At 42.6% G+C, this 26,554-nt stretch overlaps 2 protein-coding genes across 12 annotated transcripts; one reads left to right on the top strand and one right to left on the bottom strand.

Annotated features, from left to right (window-relative positions):
- Positions 1 to 1,271: 1,271 nt before the first annotated feature.
- On the bottom strand, positions 1,272 to 26,171 carry LOC106748486 (phosphatidylinositol-binding clathrin assembly protein LAP). 11 transcript variants are annotated; one of them, XM_014627053.1, is made up of 19 exons: positions 25,341 to 26,171; positions 13,770 to 13,912; positions 13,601 to 13,676; positions 12,263 to 12,277; positions 11,727 to 11,829; positions 11,288 to 11,496; positions 11,021 to 11,127; positions 10,895 to 10,936; positions 10,380 to 10,474; positions 8,679 to 8,847; positions 8,418 to 8,540; positions 8,220 to 8,340; positions 7,992 to 8,036; positions 6,701 to 7,390; positions 5,611 to 5,731; positions 5,327 to 5,432; positions 4,334 to 4,402; positions 2,283 to 2,540; positions 1,297 to 1,364 (listed from the first exon to the last, which is right to left on the bottom strand). In XM_014627053.1, exons 1-18 carry the CDS (start codon positions 25,468 to 25,470, stop codon positions 2,292 to 2,294), a joined length of 2,613 nt encoding a protein of 870 aa, XP_014482539.1. In that variant the 5' UTR covers positions 25,471 to 26,171; the 3' UTR covers positions 1,297 to 1,364; positions 2,283 to 2,291. The 11 variants fall into 11 exon arrangements, with proteins under 11 accessions (XP_014482541.1, XP_014482539.1, XP_014482536.1 ...); XM_014627050.1 differs by having other exon boundaries at positions 7,992 to 8,078; XM_014627052.1 differs by having other exon boundaries at positions 8,214 to 8,340.
- LOC106748488 lies at positions 12,291 to 13,269 on the top strand. The gene is made up of 2 exons (XM_014627059.1): positions 12,291 to 12,531; positions 12,610 to 13,269. The coding sequence occupies exons 1-2, from the start codon at positions 12,371 to 12,373 to the stop codon at positions 12,782 to 12,784; spliced, it is 336 nt and encodes a 111-aa protein (XP_014482545.1). The 5' UTR covers positions 12,291 to 12,370; the 3' UTR covers positions 12,785 to 13,269.
- Positions 26,172 to 26,554: the final 383 nt, after the last annotated feature.

Consider the following 26,554-nt stretch of genomic DNA (forward strand, 5'->3'; position numbering starts at 1 on the left):
TACCTTATTATGATATCTTCGAACAATACGGATAAAGAACATTTAACGAGTCCACCTATTCGTCTCATTGCCTTCTTCCCGCGATATACGTGTGTGTATATTTAATATGTATGTTTCTATGTACGTGCATAGGTGTGTGTGTGTGTGTTTGTAGTAATTGTCGCGTGTGTTTATTGTTACATTTAATACTTCGACAAAAGCCTCGAAATTCTCTCTCAGCTCGATCCGTACATTCGCAGAACAACGTGTGTAAGTGTGTGCATTTGTGCGTGCATACATATAACACACATACATACATACACACACACGCATATAAACATATATATGACAACGAGAATATATACACGAGAATCTATCTCGACATGTTTTTTTTTTCTGTTTTGCACTTATTAAACGCGTTAACGCGGATATTGGTACGTGCAATCGTCGTGTAAATCTAACGCGATTACGGTTTAGACCATCACGAACCATCGGAATCTCCCCCCTCCCTCACTCGCGTCGACAACGCGCCCTTAAACGATATTACAATATCGACCCTTGCATTAACTAATCGTACCTAAATATCGCTACATCGTAGTTACGGAAAAATCCTTCACTGAACTTAGAAATGCATCTTCGATAGGCTTTCTCGATATCAACGAAGAAGAACGGTTCGGTTACTCGCGCGCCAACTGTCACCTCCGATCACTCGCGCAGTTCACTGTTTATATTCACGGCACGAGTCCTCGTGGCGTCACCGCACTCTCACGTGATCGTGTCATTCTTAACCGTGTCCGAACAACTCTTGTCTGTTTGTCCCGAATATCATGCCCGGCAACGGATTTCAGGGTGAAAAAGCCACCCTTGACTACGGTACGATTCCCATGAACATTGGCTGGAATATTTAATTAAGGCTCGATCTCTCTCTTTCTTGTTTTTTTTTTCTCATTCATCACCTCATCGGGGTTACTTGTCTCTCTTTCCAGCTCTCACCTGACAACATTTCACAGATCTTTCTTCCTTGGAAACGCCAGTCAACGTTAAAACCAAATCGGTTCATGGGAACGACGCTGTGTTACGGAGTAGTGATGCACGTGTTACATACTTTCGGCAAGCACATGTATGTATATATATATATGTATATGTATATATGTGTATATATATATATACACATACATACATATATATAAAGTATGATACAGTTACCGATCGCGTATTCACAGTGTGACGATTCAAGTGATATTCAATGATCTAAGATTGATCGGACCCACGTCTAACGGAAATAAGCGGGATAACAAATCATGTGTTTCTTTTTTCTTTTCTAGGCATATTACACAACGATATTTACAAAATGTCGCTCCGTCTTCTTAATTCCATTTTGAATCCTGGAACAGTTAAATTGAGGTTTGCTTTAGTCACACGCGCAATGTTGCGGCCACAGTGACATCGTTTGCAATCTAATTTACTTCTTCAGCTATGTACTGACGATCGATATTTATATGATAAAATTTTCATAAATTAATATACTCTTGTCCGCAAGCGACAGATCGATCAGATTAATAACGTAATGCTACGTGATGCTGAGTGATATAAAAGATGATGTAGAGAATGTGAGAAGGTGTCGAGGTCGTAATCCGGTCGTGTATATCATTAGTAACACAGAGTGATCGACAAGTTACCTAAGATTTGACTCGCCAAGATGAAAAATCTTGGCGTCACAAGTGTGTTACTTATTATTAATCACAGATATAAGTCACAGAGATTATGTACATTATTCCCACGGTTCTCCAGAATGACGCCCACCAAGAGAAATCGTTCGAAAAGAAATATAAAGATCGCTCGTACAAGGGCTGAGGCTGTACACTGAACTACTATATTTACTCCATTATATACATATATGTATATATATATAAATATATATACATATAAACATACCACGTATCAAATAAGGTCATAACTATATGATACAACTTACTGCAGAAAAATTCATCGGGTCTCGTAATCTTCGCGTACATTGTCTCTGCACTTTGCAATCGTGAAGATTGTGACTAGAGAGTCATCGCCACGAAATTACTGTCGCGGCAATAAGGGCGATAAGTTTCTATTTACAGTGAGAAGTTGATTCAATTTTTCACCGAACAAGTATATCCAATGAGATCATGCCCGATTAAAGGAAAGCTCAGCTTGTAATGCCGTGACGGATGTTGAGGGTTGTCGCGCCGCCCTTAATCGACCCACAGGTCTGTCGCAGCTCATCCTATCGTACACGTCGACTCGAGAATGCTGAATGAGGAAATAGGTACCTAATCCCTTCACAGAGCACCAAATGGATCGAGCTGGACAGCATTGCCTTGTGGCTGAGCTGCTGCTTGAGGATGCTGCTGCTGCAGGTTAGGACCCATCATGGGATTCGCACCGGTCATTTGCATCATGGGTGCAGTCCCTCCCGCAACCATCATACCGCTACCGGCGGCGGAAGCACCTGGGATAGTACACATCATCGGCCTCATACCCTGCATGCCCTGCATGCCCTGTATGCCCATCGGTATACCTTGCATACCCTACAGACACCAGAGAGCGAGAGAATGAGATGTATGTACAATAGAAAGCGTGTGCCTGCGAAATAACGCTTTTCTTAACGTTAAGCCAGCAATGGAAGACCAATCGATTTTGCGACGGGCGTCAAATTCATGTATCGATAATTAACTCTCGGCGGGATTGACGACATTGATATTCAATAAGCCAATGCGATTCATCAATCGATCGTTAATCGTCGATTAGATCAATCATAGCTTGACGAAAGTCAACCTTAAACGATCCAAATTTGGACGGTGGTTGGAAACAACAATGTGCTTCAAACTCCTTGTCGACTACTTTGCAGAGATAAATACGTTAATATATGGAAAAAATTAAATGCCTCCCTCCAAAGTAAGATAAGATGCCTAAAGTGAAAATACGGGGACAAGTCAATAATTATCCGTATTTCGTTTATAAAATTGATCATAAGAACGTAGAGAATTTATAAGCATTGTATTTTTCAATATGGAGTCCCCCCCCCCAACACGCTTAAGCTGCAATGTGTCACGAGTTTCTTTTTACCGTCACAGAAAGAAATGTACTGTCAATTTATATAAACTTACAAGTGCGGATAATTACCGACTCGTGCCACCTTTTAAGGGTCCTTTCGTTTCCTTTGAGACACGATTCTCAGTATGCCTCGCGCATTTACACTTTTTCCAACCACTCGCTCCAACATTCGAGCTATATAATCTCTCTCGCACGTTCTCGCAAATCTCACGGAGATACTCTCATAAAAATATAATATTTAATCTATTCTCTCCATGTTACCTTGTAACTTATATCACCACATGAGCGCTTTACGTGTCTCTGACTGATCTACGTTGTCTACTTCAAACTAAAATATTTCAAGCGAACAGTAGCCAAGAACGTGAGAAAAAAAGATCTCAAACCAGTCTGCGGAAAAGTCTGTGTAAAGATACATCACTGCGATCAAGTATCACTACATTCTCAAATCGTGCGCCAGCGGTACATGTCGATGCAATAAGCACATAATGCAACGAGGTGTCGAAGTGGGATATGTCATTTCCCGGTGACTTGCCACTTCGTGCCTCGCGGAAAGTAGAGGAGGATCGTTCGGTATGCAATTTTTACAGTGAGTGTCGTTATCGACAAGGTGAGTTAGTGACAATAAGTGTTATCATCACACACTTTACTCGCGCGAGGCGAAACTCGGGCGAATTTGTTGCATCGTCGCGTCGTTCATCATGCGTTTCACTAGAATTCCTCTAATAAGAGTCTGGCCATCTCCGACTTCTTATTGATCGGTCTAAAGAATTTCTTATTTGTTAAAAAATGGCGGGATTGAGAATTGTCAAATACACTCTGTAACTAAACATTGTTCTAAAATGGCAGACAGTGGTGAAAGGATTTTTTTTCACTCATATAAAAGTTATGCATTTTTAACCGGAAACCGTTTTTTCTGCTCCGATCTCAATCCGTAAAAAATGAGTAATATACAATCCAACTTGTACGATTGTAAACACTTGTTATTAATGCTTTCAAAAGTATACGGGAATTTTTTCAGATTTTTATATAGTCCGGAACAGAATAAAAACAGTATTATATATATATATATATATAATAGGATAAATTTCATATAAATCCTCAGAAAAATATGCTTGAACTCGAAATATTGTCGGCACTTTTCATAGAGAAAAACATTCTAGTAACAAACTAGACGCCATTTTTTATCAAAAAGTCGAAGATGGTCAGACTCTTACTTGAGGGATTCCAAGTTTCACAGAGTACAGACGCTCATGATTGCAAAGCTTACCATCATGGTGGGCTGTGTGGGAAACCCCATGGTCGTGGTCGTAGGCAGCAGCTGCGTCATTCCTTGGCCCTGTAACATCCGGTAACATGCCATATGCCACGCATGCAACACTCACCTAAAAGGGGCGCTAATTGAAAGTGTCGTTACGGTATTACGAAGAGCGCGGAAGAGTCCCACGACGTTGCGGCTTAATGGTAAACTTACGCACATGTATCTCTCGACGGGTCTACATAGAGAGCTGGACGTACACTACGTGTCTAGTGCGCTGAAGCGACAATTATTTACAAGAGGTCGCATCCAATACGGATTATATATGTATATTATAGAGAGTGTAGAGAGTATATGTGCCGAGTCATCTGCGCTTTGAACCAACAGGTTTCACCACACGACAATGTGGTTAAAAGTAAAGGAACAATGAAAAAGTTCTTACAGAACTGTGAGCTACGGCTGGGACTTACATTTGCTTCTCGGAATATCGATCGCTTTCCAGTTGTATTACAATTAATTTTACGATTAATTATACTTAAATATAATCTGTGTCACTTACATGTGCAGGTTAAAGTGCAGGTGATTGAATATTTTGCCCTTTACAATATATACCAAAATCAAGGTGATCCGTCAAAGTGTAACTTTTGGTGAATAATTGTCGCTAAAGCGATTCATTGCGATTCGCGCAATAAGGAATTCACGCCTCTTTCGCGCCAAGTCGAATGTGTGGAGTGTAGCAAGACGGAAATAACTCCGAATAGGAAGAATCGACGACCTAAGGTATTACGCAACATTTATACTGTCACGGTGTAAAAATAGCTAGAAGTTGTGTCGTCAATAAGGCGAACTGCCTATTGTCGGACTGATAATAACTTAAAGAATAATATATGCATAGCAAAAAACGACAATGAATGCTTGTCTGCGTTCATGGTGTACTAACGATTGGAAAAAACGTGCTGCGACAATACCTTGAAACAATAACAAGACCGAAAATGGAAAGCTCACCATGGGTCGATATCCAGCACCAGTCGTAGCTGCCATTGGTTGCGGTGACCAACCAGCCGGACCGCCCGTTTTCGCTGCGTTCTTCGGAGAGTTCCATTGCATCCCTCTGAAGAAAGGAAAGTTTTAATTTCCTATCGTTGACCATCACGTTTCAACGGTCAGTTTCACAACACCACGAGTGACCGTGAGTTGCACCGTCATTGTTACGAGTGTACCAATTTCAGGGAGACTTGCGAACTTGTACATTTAAAATCCGAATTGTCTAAAGATGTGGTCACACTCACTTGACTTGCTGCTGAGCGCTCTTATTAATCGTCAAGTTCTGCGCGAGACTGGCGAGGCTGCTGTCCAAATCTCCGGTCAGGACCTTGCCAGTGCCGGCCGCGTTGACCGGTTGCCCCGCGGCTGAAACGTCGTTAACTCGGGATACAGTTATAAACACAACAAATCCCCTTCCACCCCCAAAACCATGAAAACCCCAAGCAACATCTACATCAGGCGAAACAACGACTATAGAACTCGAATTGGAGGACTTGAAGCGAACTGTAAAATTGATTCATATAATTACTGGGGTGGAGCATAAGTAACATATATATCGTAACGAAAAAAACTAAAAAAAAAAAAAAAACACCCGGGAGATTTTTACACGAAGGAGCAACACCGTCGTCGCAGAATTCCTGCGTGCAACAGCGTGCAACAAAATTGCGCAGATCTGTGTCTTTATGTCGCACAATTAGTCGCGCGAATAACAGCATGCAGCTTATCGCAGATTAATTGAATCGTATTCGCGCGTTCGAGAAGTCGCGATCATGAGGTTATCGCGCGTTCTCACCGGTTGACGATGTAATCGTTTATCGTTCTTCCATGATTCTTCCGTGAATATCTGAGATTACCCGACACAACACGAGTGCTAAGATCACACCATTGAGACTATCTCGTGTTCTCGCGTGCTTGAAATCATAGACACATTTAAGGCAGCTTGCTTGCCGAGCGAGCGATACATACAAATCGAACGTGAAACGCGATCGTGCTGAGAAAAAAGAAAATATAACAAGAGGGGGCGGGAGGGGAGGCGAAAGAACAGAAGAAACGAAGAACCTGGATTCACGGTAGAGCACAGTGGTGTGGTGGAAAGCCGTCGAATCATGCGTAAAAATCAACTTTTCCAACTTTCGAATCGATCAAGCTCGTCTCTTATTCATCAATCACTAATCCATCGTGAGCTGAAAGTATTTTTCACCGGAGGGGTGGGGGTTTAACGTCACAATTTAACTTGTACAATCGTTATTTGTAGTTTGAACGACCAGACCACTGTGCGGAGGATGCGAGAGTCTCATGCAATTTAGCGTGACTAATTCGGGGTATTCCCGTCACCTGACATGGCTTGCTTTGCCGGCGAACCGTACCCTACTTGGGGGGCTTGGGTAGGGATACCATAGCCTATCGGCATCGGCTGCTCAGTAGCGTCGTCCGGGTTGCACGCGAACATACCGGCCGCCGACTGCGGCATGCGTCGTTGTTGCGGCTGTTGCTGGGCGGCCAGTGGTGCCGGACGCGACGGAGACCCGCCCAGTGCCATACGGATACTGTCGTTGAGATCGTCAAAGGCGCTCTTGCCCGGGGCTGAACCGGCGGCGGCGCTCGCCGCCGCCGCCGTCGCCGCCGCCGTCGTCGATGCGCTCGCCGCCGCTGGCCTACCATGTGACGCTCCGCCGACGCACGTCGGTGACAGTGTACGCGGTGCACCATTCGCGGCGGTCGCGGGTGGCGGTGGTCTAGGAGGCGGCGTGGCAGTGGACGGTGGCTTGCCGGGAGGCGCCGCCGCCATCCCATCGGCCGCGGCGTCTCCGTCACTGCCGTTCGCGGCCCTCAGCATCGCGGTGGAGAAGAGATCCGCCTGACCACCGCCGGCACTGAAGAGGTCTCCGCCTTGCGCCGCTTGCTCGTTCGCGCCGCCAACAACAACACCGCCCTGCTCAAACAGCCCGAAGGTCGCCTGGCCGCCGGATGGGAAATCGGACATGAAGGGATTAGGTACGGACGCGGCCGTTCCTGGAGCGCCAGCTTGCGCAGAAAGAGTGATCGGGGTGCATAAATTAGCTACCTTCCTTCTCCGGACTTCGCGTCCGGTGGGAGCAGTGAAACTAAGTACGAGAGTACCTCACCGTGATGTCCGATTAATTTTATGTTAGTCACAGCGAGAATCGCGCGCGTTCTGTTAACGCGACGACCGCGCGCGCTCAAAATGCACACTCTCGGAGAGTATACCGAATAATCTCAACGATTACCACGAGTTACTGTCGTTCGATCGTTTATCGTCGTTACTGGGCGATCGTTACGTAATCTCGCGGCTGTAAACGAGCCGCCTGTGTAATCGCTGTAATTCACTCGGCGTACGTCTCTGCGTTAAACGGCATGTGTGATTGCTTGCGTTCCAAAGATGAAAAGTAGGTATGATGCGAAAGTATCATAAGAATGGCCGCGAGACAGTTCCGCGAGATAAAGAGAGAGAAAAGAAGGCGCATAAGTAAACGTGGCGGAGAAAGGAAACGAAAAACGCACAGAATACTCTCAACCCGCGCTGTGTGTGTGTGTGTGTGTATGTGTGAGCAAGTCCGATATATATATATAAATCCTCGCGCTAATCACGATTGAGAGCACTTACAAGATTGCTGTTCTTGATTTCCGAATACGGAGGAAAAACTGTTATCTGTAACAAAGTTATTATTTGCTGGTGGCGCAGCCGCGAAACCTAAAAAATGGAAAATGGAAGAGAATGAGAAACAAGGAGAACAAAAAGAGAAAAAGAAAAGAAATAATCAGATCAAGCGCGGTGACGGAAGAAGCAGCGATGAATCGAATATCGCGACTTAAGTCTCGTGCTCACCATTACCGTTGGTCATCCACATGTTGTTCTGAGCAGGCTGCGCGGCCGACGGCGCTGACTGCACGAACATGTTCGCGAATGGATTGCCCGCCAGTTGCAGCAGATCGTCCGACGCCTTCTGAGACTGCTGCTGAAACAACGCGACAGGTGTGTCAGTGTCATTTCTCTCGAATTGCGTTCAATTAAAAATCAACACCTGCGTACCTGTTGATTTTCTGACGCTGGCGCGGCACCGAACAAATCCACGATCGGTTGATTAGCATTATTGGTTGGAGAACTGAGGAAGGGATTTGTGCTGGGACCACCCGATGGTGATTGTACTTTAGCCTGCAAATTGAATCTTTGTTATAAAAGTAGCGTAGCCGAAAGAATATTGTCGTATTAATATCTATGGTTGAAATCCTCCCGGTACAATCGGAGCCTTGATAAAAAGATCGCAATTAATATGGCTTCGCGAACTAATACCTTGTATTGATTCATGGCGGCTTCCTCTTCCGCGAGAGCTTGCTGTCGCAACGCTTCGTCGATAAGGCCGTTCCCGGTTTGGTCGAGTCGCGCGTTACTGGCTGCTGTTCCGAACGCGGTACTGGTGGAAGACAGGGCGGACACTCCCGACTTTACATTGGTTCTATTGCTGCTTGGGCGATGATAGGATGTCGGATGTTGTGTCGATGGAAAAGAGGACGGACAGAAGAATACGGAAGGTCCGTTTCAGCGTAAAATGTGGCGAGAGAGGAGCGTAAAGGAAAATATGTAATTGAAAATAAAGGAGAAGACAAACAAAAAAACAAAAAAGAGAAACGGTGTAGTAACGTATAGATGTAACAATGCGTAGAAAATTGCAATGTGCATTACGCGCACACTTCACACATACACGCACGCACGCACGCACGCACACACGCACATTCATTCATGCCCGACTCCATCTCATTTCTCCCCTCACACTCGTTCTTTTTTTTTTTTTTTACTTTCGCACTGTATTCTAATATACACATGCATTTATTGACGTTCTATTTTCTATAGTAAGGAGAGTAGCCCAAATATTGCTTAGTATATTTTGCATGATTCGTAATTGAGTCTTAAGTAGCGTACTACGAATAATGTTGCATCTGCGCTACAATAAATAAGCAGTTTTGTTTAGATAAATACATGTGTGTTATTACAATGTAATTCTCATACTTTTTGCTCTAGCCAGATAAATTATTTTGACAATTAAAAGTATACCCGTAGAAACTTAGCGCCTGGTGATTAACGAATGTACGGCTCACTCGTTTTTTAATAGATAGAGAGAGACTTTGCCGTCATAGCTGTACGAATTAATATTACATCAACACTTGTCAAGTTTCTCAAACGATGACACTGCATGATCGGTTTTGATCACAATTAGTAACTCAGAGTGTATATTAAAGCGTGCTGAAGTATAACCAATAAATTATAAGGAAACTACGTTATCTAAACACATTGTTCATTCGTGCAGTGTATAGGAGTGTCAAATTGGATAGTGTGATAATCACAGTCACGACTCGAGGAAGAATACGTAATATACAGAAAAATTGAATAGCAAATTTAAGGATATAATATGGATATCTATAAAAATAGGCCAGGATAAGGGTGAAAATATTTCGAGTGTTCTACAACTAAACATTAAATATTGGAGACAATATTAACCTTATATCCAGGGATATCATCGACAAATTTTTCAAGTCGGACAACTGATCAAATATCCCTTTCCAGCGATAACACTAAAGAATACTATCCAGATCTCCTGTCAGTCGACAGTTACGTAAAGAAAGGTGGTCAACACTTAACATTCACACAAGTCAAAAATAATTAATCGGGAAGTCGGGATATTCGGAGACTCGCATAATTCGTTTTAATTCTTACATGTGCGTGTGCAATAAACGTATCAAGTACTATTCACTTTGAAAAAGCTCGTGGCAATATGTAAAAGAGAGATTTTCTGTCCATCGGGTGAAAGAACGATGAGACGAAAAAAAATATATAAATATATATATATATATAGTGGAGTTTAGAGGAATAGTAATATCTCAGTTTATAAATAGCATTCAGCATTCTATGTATCATAAATGTTTAGGATTATCCCTACGTTGATCGAAATGTGTAAGACATAAATGAGTCGGATAAATGGAGATAAATCGACGGTACCTTGCTGATTGCGTTGGTGTATTCGCGGCTGAGCCCTTCTTTCCTTCCAACGAGGCGAGATGTTGCTCCAGGGCATCCAACAAACTGCTCGGTGCCTAAAAAAACAATCGTCGGTCATCTTTGGAGCATTACCGTCTATCGTGAAAATGTAAATTCAACTATGCGTTTGATCTTGAAAACATCTCTCTCCGCTAAGATATATATAATACATGCACTTGTTTGGATGGATATTATTAAAGATATTATTAAAGATCTTCAGAACGACACGCGCTAGAATGATTTGCAAACGCGACTGGCTCACAAAATCTCCCAAAAAGAAATATTGCTGAATCATACTGAAGGGAGAAACAAGAAAATCGAAATTTTAGCTACATGTTAACTTTGTTTTCTTACACATCGTGTTAATTATTCTTCAAAGTGGCAAGCGACAATTGAACACGAATTAGACTGTTATCATTGATCACGACATTAGCAGAAGATGGCGAGAAATAAATAGTACAATTGAGCACACGCACCTTTGTCAGATCTGGTATGTCTCCCTTGTCGATGCCGACATTCTGCAAAGAAAACGCGCGATCAGTCGTGCATTAACGGACCACCTCCAGCGGTCTTTACGTTCGAGGCATGCGTGTGCAACTTACTTCCGCGACTTTCAAAAATTCTCCGACCCTGTCCATGCGTATAAGAAACTTCTTGTAGAGGTCTAAGGCGTCCCGACATTGTTTCTTATTCATGTCGAAATACTTTTCTGAAAGGTCACACGGACCGATAAGAGCAGGACACGTGATACACGTACGCGAATTCTACCGCGAGATTAATTATGCCGATGTGTTACATATTGATTATCAGCGAACATCAGCGTTTGTTCCTAGATAAGAAAAAGGAATACTGTGAATACGGTGTGTTACCTAACAGATTAATGATGCCGTCATTATAACAGGCGAATAACCGGATAAGATCTCGAAAGAGAAGCATGAAGGCCATGTTTATGACGCCATTTGTGAGGTCGTTTGCCGTGCAATCGAATTCCAGCAGTGCGTCGAGTTGCGACTGCAGTACCGGCAAGGTTTTCAGGAGTTTCTCAGCATTCATCGTGCGTAGAGTGCCGTCCTCCTTCCTGTAATGTGAATTACGCGATGTTTAATTGCTTCGATGATAAAGTTTATTGTAATAATAATAATAATAAATATATAAGCGCATTGTGTGCGATATAAATACTAAGAGTGCTTGATCAATCAGTTGAAGAAGCAAAAGGTGATCATTAATTTGATTAGTAGTGAGATTACCTTTAACATACACACACACACACACACATACACGCGCGCACGCACGCACGCACACACATACCCTCTTTTCACTTTGCAGAAGTCGAACGCAACCGTCCTGTAGGAGAGGGCTTTCTCGTTGAGGTACTTGGCGTATCGTCTGATAAACGGCGACATGTCATATCCTGACGCATAAAAAACGCTCATTACTCATTCGTACACATAGAGTGAGGCGCGATGAAAGCACCAACAGCGCTACGCAACAGTGCGTAAAAGTGAAATTAGAAAGTCGGCTGTGCTATTGCATATTAATTTCATAAGTTATGTAAACGTGTGCACGTTGATTTGAAAATGGAAGTAAAAATACTTGTATTCCGCCGGACACATTTCGCAAATCTTATCCATTTAATGACGACGATTAATGCGCATACCGAGCGCGTGTCATCTTTCGACACACATCAATCGCCACACACGCAAATCATATTAGACCCACAACGCTCATATACACGTGTATCTTAACGTTATCATCGCAAAGTCGGACGACACAGACACAGAGCTACAAAGCCACGTTAGTAAGTAAGTAACGTGAAATAAGAAGAAGACGCAATTAGAACTCACCCACGCGTATTCCTGCTGTGCCCAAAAAGATAGAAAGTTAGTCCAGGTTAGTAAATCGTACACACACACAGATGCCAGATACATGGAAAAGAGAAAGAAATTTTCCATATGGACGATAGAGCTGCACAATGCAAGGAAATCGGTCAGACGGAAAATTCGTCACGGGAACGAGAACGCGTGTTTATCATCGTTCCGTTCCGGAAATCCGTGATTATTATTCCAAGCGACTCTCGCGTTAATCCTCGCCGATCGACGGACGTCTCCGTTAAGTGCGTTCTTGACAAAAGCCCATCGTCGTGATTACCGACTATTCAAATTACGAGGTGTTGCAATTTTCTATGTGACAGGTGCACGGTAAGCATGGCCGGAGTATCGCCGCAACTACGTCGATGGATCGGACACGTGATTCTAGCGAAGAAGACAGTGCGGAAAGCCGTGCACATAGTGCAGCGCGTGTGCCATTCGCGGCGTGACTTTTTGGTTAATCGAAAAATGAACGTTAGTCTGCCGCTTCTTAGGTGAACGAATTTTTCTTTAGTTCCAGTAGAGACGTTACAGGATTAGTTGCTGCGTGGAATGTTCCCGGGATTGGCGAAAAACCGACGCCTGTATGCGTCGAAATTCACGTTTCGAATTTTATTCATTAAGAGATACGAGAATGTGTGTGAGTGTGAGTGTCACACTGGTCAACACGGAAAATGTATTCTGGATCTAAACCGTTAATTGTACACAGAAAAAAAATATTTTCCAAGTAAAATGTTTACTTTGATCCAAATAAAATTTACTTAATCCAAGTAGAATTTTGCTAAGGAGCATTGAAGTGATTATTTATTTGAATCTAGCGCTGTTTCTTCTGTGTGGTTAATTTTGTGGCATTGGTCACAAATATAACAGTTAAAATCAAAACTCAGCTCTCATTTCCATCATGTAATAAACAACAATAAAAAAAATTTGATATTTGATGCTTTCGTGGTGTGGAAAAAAGGGGACATCTTCATCTCTTTTAAAGCTAATTTTTTACTTTGAAATGGTATGTCAGTCCTATAAAAATTTATGAGACACATGTTTTAGTTTCCTGTAGAATGACCGAGACTATTTCTATTTTTTTCGTATTGTGACATTTTTTATTCTGATATTGACGTTAAAAGACGCCTAATAATGTAACATTTAAAAGACATTTTAGTTTTTATGGAACATAAAAATAACAAGAAACCCGTATATCTCACGTCACACGTGTCCCGCCGCCACTTTTCGCCAATTCCGGAACGTCCCGTGTGATATCCCGAGGAACGCGCGAAAGTATACTCGCTGATAAATATCGTATCACGAAATGATCACCTTGTACGCCGCTCTTGTCGAGAAAATTGCTGAGCTGGAACGTGCTGTTGCTGGAGGCGAGATACTGCGTAAACCTCTGCATATAAGGACACTATTTTAGAATCGGACCAGGGAGAAAAGAAGATGTGCACGCGAGCTAAAGGAACAAGTGGTAATTTTTTTTTTTTACCTCGTTGCCATAGCAGAGCATGTGATGTACGGTGATCAGAGCTTTAAACACCACCGTCCAGTTTGTGTTCTGCGAACGTTCAATCAAAAGGTTCGCGAGTTGCGGTATGGAGACATTCGGCTCATTCGTACAGTGGATTAAATCTGAAATGAGAAAGAGAGAAAAGGAGAGAGAAAGAAAGATACAGAAAGGGGAGGGGGAGTCCGTTTTTGGCGACAGGTGAGCAGGTGAGCTCAAGGTTGTCGGAACGATTTCCTGGTATTAGATTCTCTACAACAGCACTTTCGACACGATAGCTACGCGAAACGCCTACGCGCATCACAAGTTTACAATGGGACACTGACCTTCATCTCACAAGATTACAAAATTGCAGCGTAATTCACATACGATTCACAATTAACGTCAGCAGCCCACGACGTAATCGCGCTTGAACGATTATTCTTTCATATGCGAAAATTCTTATCGCAAACGCATCATTTCTCTTGATCTCAAATTTCCAAAAATTCCAATTTCAATGAGAAAATATTTTTTTTACGTTTTTTTTTCGTGTCCGCTCATAGATATATGTTTGACTATTATATGTAAAAACGCGAGATGAAAGCAGTTTAACGTTGAGTCACGAGTTTAGTTTTTAGCTTGTTCAATTAAAAAGTTCTCTGCTACTTTATATTTATTATATTATATACTAATATATTTTATATTTACTGTAATATGATATTTTATTTAACGAAGAAATCGAATGTCGCAACCATTGAAAGTCAGTTAGGACAGATGTTAAGTCGGATATTGCTAAAGTAGATCGATTCTATCCCATGATTCGAAAACGAGAGAAAAGAAATTGAACCATATATTGTACTATTGCTTATTCTAGAGATATCCTCTAGAACAAGCAATTTATACTTTAAAAACGTTTTGTAATAAGAGACAATATATACCATGCAAAACAAATTATTGTCGCGTAAGAGCTGGTTAATGTATGAATTTACGATTAAGTCGCCTTCTTTTGTCCATAATTAGATTCGCAAGTAAACATGTAACGTTATAGACAGGATTCTCTCCCAAATTCTGTCCGTTTAAAAACAGCTCGTCGAAGAGCAACGAAGGTTCGATACTCGAGCGTTGCTCGAGCCCTATTCCCTTCATCGGTGCTCTCGAAAACGGGAATAGCCGATGATATCGATCATATCGTGGCTCGGTGACTCCGACCTGCATGTGCCAAATTCGCGTCACTCGACTGTCCTGTTACAGGCTTGCGGAAGAAGATATCACGCGACAACGTCGTCGTCGAACATCAATCCGGCGTGGCAGAATCCGCGCGGCGATACAACGAGTGACGGACAATTTACGCATCAATCGCGATTGATCGACGAAAGCACTCAGGAGGGCGATACATCGTGTAATAAGGTTAACAACGCATCTTTGCTCTATTTCTAAGTGCGTCGACATTTAACGTCGAGACGAACGTCATTGGTACGATGACCATTCCTTGGCTGGCTGGCTGACTGACCGGTTCGCCAATTGCGAATTTGGTAATGTGCGATCAAATGGTCGAGAACATATGCTAACCCTTTCACTTCAAAGAGATATGGCTGTTTAAAAGCGTGTAAATACGTCCGAATTTGTCGTATCACTTTATAAAAGATATATATATATATATAATAATATATATATATATATATATTAGAATCGTGTTGTGTTTGTGATTTTTTAATCATTATAATAAATTATTACACTCAAGATAGAACGAAAATATCATTCCAAGTCGCGGTTAATCCAAAAATTACAAACAACCAGAAAAGGAAAGCTTAAGAATAGCATAATTATTTAGACAGCCAAATTTACATATTTTTCATGCACGATATGTGAGCGATTTTTCCTTCGCATGACCATCGAGAGGGGAAGTGAGAAGAAGAGGAGGGCAGGCGGTTAAACAAGCAGACACAGGTTGTGTCTATTTGATCGGTGTGAAAAAGATGAGAGTTGAGCAACGCTTTACCGCGGACAGTTTCCCACGCCTTTAAAACCATCTCTCGCTTTCGACCGATGATCCCGCAATATCGAAGTCACGAGAGGGCTTCTAACGAAAGTGCAGAGCGGAGGGGCACCAGATAACCGCGAATAAAGCAGTGAATCAGCAGTAAACTCCGCTTCTACGAGCTGAAACGTTTCCATACGGTTAACGGTGCGAAACACACTCAGTGTTGTCCGAGGCGAATTTTCCAGACTGCATTTCGCGAAATGAACCAAAGTTACATTCGAAAGATATGCCACGTGTACGCGTGATTTATTACACCGTATAATAATTCATTTCTCAGTGCAATTTTCTTAGCGACCTATGCTTTCTGGATTTTGACTCTTTGATTCTGAGATTTACAGCGCATCAACGTACGTATGTAATTGCGACGATGAACTACAAAATATTGGTTGAAATTTGAAGTTGTTTTTGATCGACGAACGAGAAGTCGTGAATTCAGGCAAATAATAGCTTATTTTTAAACTATTATATGAAAACGATATTTTTTGCTGAAGATAACCATTATTTAGAAGAAGGAAAGTAAACTGAATAATCGCTTTTCTCAACAGAATTAGAATGATATTTTCCTATGTGTAACGGGATAATTGCGTAACCCTTTATGGGACAATCGGCCCTGTCGAACACAGAAGTTGCAACGCACGATTTGTCTCTCGACCGCTTGTCCTTGTGACGCTTCTTGTGCTAATTATATACTCTCTTAAACGCAGACGGATTTGGCGGTCAAGTATGTCCACCGGCGTCGCCGCTTGTCAAAACGAAAACACGTTTTACAAAAGTTCATTCAAGCCACCCGGAAAACAGCACGCGTAGCAATCCACAGCCGCCTCCACACACTGTTACATGTGGGAAAAATACGAATTCGCGTCGAATTAAAAAACACGGCCGCCGAGAACCGAGAGCGGCCGATTAATATTTACGTCTATGACGTTTATGACATATCCAGAGGAAATATGTTAGTGTTTATAAGTGTGAATAGTATATATTAAAACATACCAAGTATTTTAATATTAAAGGGCCAATTATTGAAGCGCTAACACGAATAGTGCGCCCAGGTGAATTGTTAAATTAATAATCAATATTTAGTAATACATGCATATATGTATGTGTGGATATATATTTTTTATTTTCAGTGTGCAGGTAATATTAAATGATCATTCAAATTAATAGATATATGTAATAATATTGTCAGCCATTTTGGAAAAGTTTGCTCGCCGTAAGCTCGACATAGAGAGAGAGAGAGAGAGAGAGAGAGAGAGAAAGAGAGGATACCATGGGGAATAAAATTTAATCGTTTTAATCATTCAGTGTGCAGGTAATATTAAATAATCATTCAAATTAATAGATGTATATAATAATGTTGTCAGCCATTTTGGAAAAGTTTGCTCGCCGTAAGCTCGACATAGAGAGAGAGAGAGAGAGAGAGAAAGAGAGGATACCGTGGAGAATAAAATTTAATCGATACACAACAAATGTATGTTCAGCGAGACACGCAGCTGATAATACGCCAACAGCTTTTAAATAAATCTTCCGATAAAGTCATGCGACTGGTAATTGTCGGAGGATGTTAAACAGAGTGCTTGGCAAAAAAGCAATCGCTATCTAGGAGCTGAAGGGGTGTGTGCGCCGTGTGTATCTCCAGACACGGACGGGGGCGTGTGCGATAACGTTATAAACGCGTTTTGGCAAGGAGATTATAGCTGCGAGAGCCGCAAAAACCAGCAGCCGTCGCCGCCGAACCGTGGAGTTTCCTGATATAAGCATCGACTATATCGTCGGGGAGATTGCCGAGACGTGTCCTAGACCGTGTCTTCCGACTTCCAATTTTCCGACTCCGACCATCATTTCTCAGTCGAATTTTACTTTCACCTAAACGAGGTGCTTCGAGGCGCTCCTCATTTCTTGCACTATATTAAAATCCAAGGATCAGGGATCAGTAAGTATCATCCGAAATATCCGAATATTGGATGTCTCATACGCGCGACCAATTTAAAAGAAGAAAATATCGCCGATATTAAAGCTTCACGACAACGATATTTTTGCAGCCACACATCGAGATGGAATTTCAAAGTAGAAAATCGTACATTTCTTTCTTTCTCTCGAGAAAAACTCGAACACCTCCGTACACACGATACAATACATACGATACGATACATCCTTCAAGGATAATTCTCCCCCATTTTCCCCCATTATGAGAAATCATTTCCGACGCGCTACAACGCGAGGTCAAGAATGAACCACTTCTCTTTAGATCGGTGCGGCCTCTCGCTACTCTCCTCCCTGCTATATTCAATTTCTCATTTTTTCATCTCCTCTCTTCGTCCTCCGTTCAACAGCCTCCGGTTTGCAAAGCGATTCTCGCACACGCTGCGTATATACACGCAAGCGATATGTAAATTTAACCGGACAGCGCGCGGTGTACCTATTCCTCCCGTACGCTCGAATTCTCTCCCGGTTATAATCGCGAAACGCCTACTGATACTCGCATCTTATATTGAGCGGAAAACGCGCAAGGATCATCGAAATGCGAAAAGCGGAGCAAACAATAAATTAAACTTTGCCTCGAAATTCACGTAATTATCGTTTCATTTCGCTTCAATTAAAATTCATCTTATTTTATGTTTTACTTTATTTAATGCCTTTACTCCCTCTATAGATAATAAAGCAGCTTGGTTTAATTTCGTAAACGGGAATCTGTATTGAAAAAAGATTATGAAACTAGATTCTACATTTGTAAGAATCGCAATTACGCCTGAGACTGATTTATATTACACGCAACATTATTTTCATCATTCACGACGAATTACTCGATTTGCATACCTTTTTCTTTCCGCCAAAAAAAAAAAGAGAGAGAAGAAAGACGCACCGCGCTCTCCATTTAATAATTCGCGATTGTACTCGATTATATCAATGTCGAGGAGTCAATGCGATGCCAATGTCGCAACTGTAAGTAATGTGACTTTATGCGGACGCAATGATAACGCACGCATGGATGAATTCCATTTCGGAATAAGTGGAACATATGGTAAGGGGTGATCAATTGTAAATAATCCGGGCCGGTCGTAAATTGCGAAATGGAAAGAGACACAAATGCATTTCGCGGGCAATCGATACGTCGTTGGGAATTTCTGCATTCACTCTAGTTATATTCACGTTCTTCGACAGCGCCCCATCTTACCACGGTGTAGATTAAATTATCATTCTCATTTCATATGAAACGAAAAGATTTCGCAAAATCAATCTATCTTTATCAGTTCCGTACACACATTTATCCTCTAATATATTTTATATTATTTTTCTCTCTGACAAAAGTAAATAAGGAGAATAATCTCAGTTTCACAATTTTTCTAAAACGCGAATAACCTTCCTTAAAAATCTTTGTTAAAGAGTATCATCTTGGAATTGATTGGTATTGATATGACAAATTAGACAACCATTTGACAATCTATGTTTCAAGCTTTAATTCTTATTATTTATTTATTTATTTAGCGCCGTCAATTGTCGACATCGGCGAAGAAATTGCAAAGACACGACGACCTTGCTATCGAAGATTCCTCTCATAAATGATTGTTTCGGCGAGTACCGAGAAAACAATATTCGCCGAATGATCTCGCGTATAGAAAGCGCCGTTGTTCCTTCGGATAAAAAACAGAGGTGCTATCGATTGACCTCTCGTGCCCGTCATGTGCATTGATATACGCTGTGCAATAAGGAGAACGTTGACCGTGACGGATATACTTTAATTCCGTCAGTATCGAATTCGTTCACAGTCGGCAACGTTATTTCAACGTTATCATAAGAAAACTTTGTCATATAAAAATAAGCGAAAACTTTCGGCGCTTTAACAAGATTTATTCGAGACGAATCGTCGAGTGCTTCAACTCTATTCGCATTTGGGCCATTTTCTCCCGAATCGCGCGAACGATTCATTAAAAAATTGCGAAATAATATCGAGCGAATAACACGCTGGAGTTAATCATACTCGTACAAGTGAACGTGATAGGGTATCGTGTTATTCTAAAGCGTGTGCCGGTTCCAAACACGCGAGGGAAGCGGCGCTTTATACATTGTTGATATAGAAATTAAAGGATAATGAAATAATTCACGGAATGAAAACCGCACTAAATTTTAGTTAAACACTAAATATATTTCAAATAGTATTTCCTTTTTTTTTGCGCATGCTTCTTCCACCTTTAATTTTGTTCTCTCTCCGCCACTGATCTTCCCTCTTATCTCGAATTTTTCATTATGACCACGCTAACAACATTAATGAATAACAAACTCGACACTAGCCTTCTCTCCCCGTTTACATTACAAATTGGGAAATGGACAGCAGCCAAGTAAGGATTAATTAATCGAGATCAACCGAGATTGAAGGTTATCCTTCTTATAACCTTATTTTTTTTTACACGACACGACAGTGTCACGGCGATCGTATCGATCGAACTTTCTTTAAACGCCTCCAATACATTGTATGACACTGCGAACATTGACCGTGAGGGACGCGAATGACTTTAATCTCTTGGTTGTAGCATATCATTATAATAAATACAGATAGGACAACTTTTGGACGGCCAAAAGTCCTTTAACCAATTTCCAAATTATCCAAGAAAGCAAAGAGCGAGACAATCGATAATTAAACTCGCTTTATCCTAAATTTTTATAAATTTGTCAAGTTTTTCTTTGCATTCCAATAAAGTCACACGACATTACATTCGATAAATACCAAATGCGTAAAAAATTTCACGTATAATCGCACATTCAGTGACCGATATTCAATGAAAAATAGTCGGATTTGCATTTAAAAAAAGGCGAAGAAGCCTTGCAGTTAGAAGGTTAAAGATCTATTTTCGCTGATCGTTAAACGTCCGCTTTCATTCGAGCGACTGTGACGATATACGCAACGACAATGTCATCGATCGAGCACGAAGGCAGCGCTATAATGTAGAGGAAGACGAAGTTTCAAGACCACTCACAGTCTTGAAAGGTGCGAGTGACTTTATAGATCTCTTTTTTTTTTCTTTATTCACATAGCTTCGAAGAAAGGTCATTTTTTTTACATAACCGTCGCCTTCGTAATCGGGACTATCGGTCTTATCATGCCGGTCCTCCCGTTGATATCACGTCATAATAAGGAAAACGTGCGCCAAAGTGGATGAGCCTTCGGGGGCCTGGTGAGTGCGCGAACAATCAGTCATTGTATACGACTTAGAAGGACCGACGAATAAACGCGTACGTCACGCTCGAGCACGTAAAAGCTTTATTTTCAGTTGCACAAAGATCCGGAATAAATTAATGAGTGCGTGGTGAATGATATTTAATTAAAAAAAAATCCCAAGACGCACGCACATGCGCCAACAGAGCGGTGATACAGAATTCTAGTCAAATCTGAAGACCGGATGGAAAGACGGAATAGAAGATTCTCCTCGCGACATACGTGGAAGATCGATAGTCAACGAACCCAGAGGTTTCGTTGATAACTCGTCACGCACATTCATCGTATTTTACTTTTGTCCGATAACTCATCGCGTAACTATTCGTAACGTAATACGTGACACAGCTCGAAGCGCTTTCAGGCACGTGTCCTTACTTCCACTTGCAGGGTACGTGTCGTACAATACGTTCTACACGCCGGTTTCGCGAATGGTTCACCGTGTGCCATAGAAGTCACCGACCAATTATCGCACAGTTCAGCACAGTCTCGTCCCTTCCTATCTGCAGCTGCAACACGCAGCAACGTCGGCTGTTTTAGATCAACGTTCGATTCAAGGGGGTAGTGAGAGCAACACTTTCGAAACAACGCACGGATACCAAGAGACGTCGGCCTCCGCCAATGAGCGTTTAATTAACCAGCGATGCTAATGCGTCACCGGAGAAAATCCATGCGGATTTCCGAGGAAATTTCTCGCACGACATGTATGTATATATAGGGGAAAAGGGAATGAGATAATGATTTGCTAATTTTTCTAAGCTAATAATAAATAACGAGTTGGTGCCCGGCTCATTAGAGGCGTGAATCTGTTTGACTTCAATCTGTCGACGACAGTAAATAATAAGTGTATTTTGGATATATATGTATATATAATTTTGTGCTTTCATAATGAATCGCATATTCATAGCAAATACTCTCTCTGCAGAACTACTATATAGTTGATTTAAAAACGTATATATCTAATAACGTGTTATTTTCCACTTCTCATAATTTCTTTTAATTAAATAGATAAATATAGTAACCATAAGGGGTAAGATTGGGATCGTGTCTAAACGGTTACATCTCCTTTCTTCGATTTCACCATTTGACTAATTAGGTTCCGGTACCTGAGACCTGTCAATTTCACTTTTGAGTCGTTACACAAGCCGGTTTACCAGAATAAGCACTCTGAGAATCGAAGAAAGAGTGTTTCTTATCGAGTATTGCTTCTGCTGTTCAGGCAAAAACTATATTATTAATTTCATCGATTCGCGATCTTCGTTAGTGGGAGTGTAAGAAAACAACAGTATCACGCACTTTTCACGGCGATTTTCGCACACTGCGCGCACAACGACGTTCGTCGCTCCGTTGAAATTATTGATCGGGCAGAGTGAGCTTTCGCGAGTGCCGACGAATCGGCCAGACCAACGAGTAGCTGCTGCTGCTGCTGCTGCTGTTGCTAGCTTTCGAAGGGAACATCTCTCGATTAATCCCGCGGATCATCGACGCGAGTCACGGATCCACACACGTATCCCGCTGCGTTAGCCCGACACGATATCCCATTTACTTATTTTGATTTGTACACGACGGGCAGAATTGTGCGAGGAGAAATTAATTCGCAGGAAAGAGAACTTCCGCGACGCTTAACAATCGTCTTTCCCACTATGAATGCGTCCAGTAACGCGAATAAAGCAGTCGACGAATAAACGGGAACATAACAAAGATAGCAGAAACGATACTTCATGTGATTCTGTTCGACAGTCGCGCACATAATTGCAAGTTGCCAAGTTCGAACAACAAGGGCACGTCAATCCCAACAATTTCGAAAAGTGAGGAGACACGGATCTCATTTGTACGTTATCGAGTGACGGCATAAGTCTCATCGTATCGCCTCTAATAACAACCAAATCGATCTACGTTGACAATGAACGGTGACCGATAAGTCGCGAAGACTAAATATTATTCCGTCGCGAATAACAGACGTTTATATTCGGGGATATTAAGAAGACACGTTGAGATAAGCAGTCGAAAGATCGATAATCACGCTTCACGTATGAAAAATATGACGGGACACGTTTGCCTAAATTATAGCGGACTCCGAGTTAACGAGCTCCAGGACACTAGAATTTAATATACATATATGCTGTAGTGCTTTATAAAAAGAGTATCATAGAATGTAAAATCTGAAAAATTTATTTTATCGAGAGAGGAGAGACTATCAGTGAAATATCAAGTCCGTTGTCATTCGTCTCGACACGATTTACTCGACAACGGGAGGAAATCACCAGTGATATGTAATCACTAAATGGACATGTGATTAACGACCACTACTGCGAAAAGTTCGTTGGAAATTCTTCGCACTCGAGATGCTCACCATTAATTGTAAATATGGTGATGTATATTGTAAGATACGTATAATTATGTAGTTAAAGTGTATTGTCACACCTGGAGAAATGTATGTTACATCAACTCGATCTTATAACGTGCGATTTTTTTGCGACTGTCTTTTGAGTAATTATATCGCAGATAATCATCATACTACATGATATAAAATACTATAATGTTAAAATATTGTTATACAGCAGTACACTGCAAAGTATATTGCAGTTGAGATAATTAAAAATGAAATTAAACTCACACGTAGACTTGTGATATAATTAAATGAGTGTTCAGATGATTTTTGTAAATTATGAATTTAAATGTTTCCTTATTAACCGTTTCTTCTATTTCACATGAACGGTAAGCTCCAAAACGAATCAATCTTTGACCATTATACCCGAGTGAATTAACAACCCACGACTATTGTAACTCAATTAACGCGCTTTCCTTTTTCTCTGCGTTTTGCATTGTATATCTTGTTTTATACAGAATAATACGGAAATGCTAGTATTGTTAAAGTGATAGATCATCCCAAAGTGTACATGACACAGTTTCGTAACCATGGATCGAACGCATGCTATTCTCGGATTATGAAATGACATTTGCATTCGAACGCTCGATCTTGATGTAAAAGCGATTGCTCACAGGAACTCTCTCCCTTCCTCCCTCTCTCTCTCTCCATGTCTCTTCCATTTCACTTTCAGATAATTCAAAACCAAAATTCAACGCCAGAATGAGAGATCTCGTCAATGAAACGATGATTCCGTCTTTCTCTATTGCACTTTTCTGTACTTTCTTCCTCCTCCTCTCCCCCTCTCTGCCTTCCCAAGAGAACCGACACTTGTCTCGTTTTCAGCGCAGAAACTAAAAGTGTCACAGAAAGAAAGAAAGAAAAGAACGTCTATTGGCATGAAATTCCGCGCAAGCAACCGATACGAAACACATGCACTTGTAAAGTGACATATAGCTCTGTCTCTTACTGCCTTTTATCGCTTTTCCTCTTTCCTGTCTCCTATCTTTCTAATTCCCTATCTACTTCTATTTTTAATGTAAACGCGTCGACGTGAAGCGTACGTCTCGAATCTTCTCTTCGTATTTCCGAAAATCGAATATGCATGAAACAGAAAACCTGTCCTCCTCCATTGTGCTTTCAACGCCTTCCTTACTGCCATATTTCCTTTGCTAATTGCTGAATACACACTCGAGAGTTGGGAGATGTAAGCGAAACTGGAAAAAAAGGACGACAGAATCTGTGATACGCGTTATTCACATTTGATCTTCACAATTCCCTTCTCTTTCACCCTCCGATCTGATTCTCTTTCGACTTGAAGAGCAAAAAACACGTCGAATAAAAAGCTACAAGACAGGACCTCTTGATTTTTTTCCTCAAAGGGCCGCGCATAATTACTGTTGTTCCTGTGATTATATATATATATATATATCTTCCAAAAGAACACATCTTTTTTTCAGAATGACACGTAAGAGTTCAAACGATGAAAAAGTTGACTCGCGCGGCGAGAGAAGCAGTTTACATCAGGCGAAGCGAAACCAAGCGAGTGACTCGCTCGCCTTTCTCAACGGGAAGCGGGCGGATGGAAAAGGTGAGCGACTCGCTCGCCGTTCGCTAACTTGCGATCTCGCTGCTTTCTTCGCGCTGTCACTCGCTCCGCCGTGCGACTACGGTCGCGCCGGTCTACGAACGAGGAATACGATCCTGCGCTCGGAAGGAATCTAAGGGTGCGAAACAGATTGAAACGTCCATTTCGCCCATCGATAAGCCCACGGCTGGACAATCAACTCCCGAGCCTAGTCCGGGAAATAAAGTCACGATCGCGAATCCCGGTGGCGAACTTCGATTTAAAACCGGGAGGTCGACGCGAAATCGACTGTCCAGCCATTGAGGGGGAAGCGTGACGACAGAGCGATAACGCTCATCGTACACACATGGGACACTTTCTTTCTTACTTACAGTCGAGATGCTTCTTCTTGGGCCCGATCATCTCCTCCGTCGTCGCCTTACAGACGGATTTCGCAAGGCCCTGGCCGGCGATGCTGTGTCTCGCGGCCAACAGCCTGTCGTTGATCGTCTGTCCCGCCATACTGTCTCGCTGTCAGTAGTAGCAGCCAACAGCAGTTACGTCCACAACGTCACGAATTCCCTCACGACAGGCGAGAGAACGCGAGAGAGAACGATCAAGAGAGAAAGTTTTAACCCTCGGTGCGCTCCGGCTCTCCGTGCACCGCGAACACGATGGACGACGCGCGAGAGAGCGGACGGTCGCGAGTCGGTCGGCCGACGAGAGCGAGCAAGGGACGACGGAGCGGTCACGGAGCACTGGTGGAACTTCGGCGCGTATATACGCGAGAGCAGCCACGACAGCACAGCACGACGCGAACAGCGGACGCGAGACGAGGCGCGAGGCGCCCGTGACGACGTACCGTTCTCTCCCCGATATTGCTCGACGACCGCTCTGTGCTTATCCGGCTACCTCCCTCCTCCTCCTCCTCTCCGCCACCGCCGGTTGCCGCGAATCCTACGCGATATAATCAACCGCCGGGCGGCTCGCGCTAACGGTGTCAACGGCTCAGCTGGGGACGGCACGACGACGGATCGCGGTTAGCGGCGGCAGCAGGCTCCTTCTGTCTGTCAAAATGGCGGCGCTCGCCCGACGGCGCTTCCCCTTCCCTTCGCGACCGCCAACACCGCGCGCCGAGCCGGCCAGGCGACCAATCGCCGGCACCCGCGATGACGTCACGCCAGTCGACGTGAGTCGACGCGACCAAGGTCCCCGGAGGAATAAACGCGAACGGATGCTCTTTCTCCTGGGACACCGCCTTCGGAAATCTTGAGTCGAATGACTCGATCCGTCCGTCGACCGCTATAACCCGCTCGATCGTCGATTGGAAGCGCGTTTTCACGTTCGTCAGGAGCTACCAACATCAGGCGCCTCTCCGGAACTCGAGGTTCTCGGAACATTTCACGTCTATCTCGGGCATCGAGGATTCCTTGCGAATTGTTCGTGGAACGATTCCCCGTCGCGTAAAGATATACGTCCGGGTCTTTTGCGATTCGACGTGGGATTTTCGACCGGGGGAAATTGGGAAATCTATCCTTTCCCTATGTCGTCTCGCGGTTTTCAGCGACTTCCGCTGAATACGCTGAATACGCCATCTACCATGGCT

This window comes from Dinoponera quadriceps, unplaced genomic scaffold (assembly GCF_001313825.1).
Source record: "Dinoponera quadriceps isolate SergipeBrazil2010 unplaced genomic scaffold, ASM131382v1 scaffold2915, whole genome shotgun sequence".
NCBI classification, from domain to species: Eukaryota; Metazoa; Arthropoda; class Insecta; order Hymenoptera; family Formicidae; genus Dinoponera; species Dinoponera quadriceps.

What these genes read in the sequence shown, in the direction of transcription:
- LOC106748486 (XM_014627048.1), bottom strand. Translation starts at nt 25,470, where the DNA reads ATGGCGGGACAGACGATCAACGACAGGCTGTTGGCCGCGAGACACAGC. An exon ending in CAAGAAGAAGCATCTCGACT is followed by an intron (nt 13,913 to 25,340) that starts GTAAGTAAGAAA and finishes TTCTCATTTCAG; the next exon opens with ATTTAATCCACTGTACGAAT. An exon ending in ACATACCAGATCTGACAAAG is followed by an intron (nt 10,475 to 10,894) that starts GTGCGTGTGCTC and finishes TTGTTTTTTTAG; the next exon opens with GCACCGAGCAGTTTGTTGGA.
- LOC106748488 (XM_014627059.1), top strand. Translation starts at nt 12,371, where the DNA reads ATGGACGATAGAGCTGCACAATGCAAGGAAATCGGTCAGACGGAAAAT. An exon ending in TCGACGGACGTCTCCGTTAA is followed by an intron (nt 12,532 to 12,609) that starts GTGCGTTCTTGA and finishes TCTATGTGACAG; the next exon opens with GTGCACGGTAAGCATGGCCG.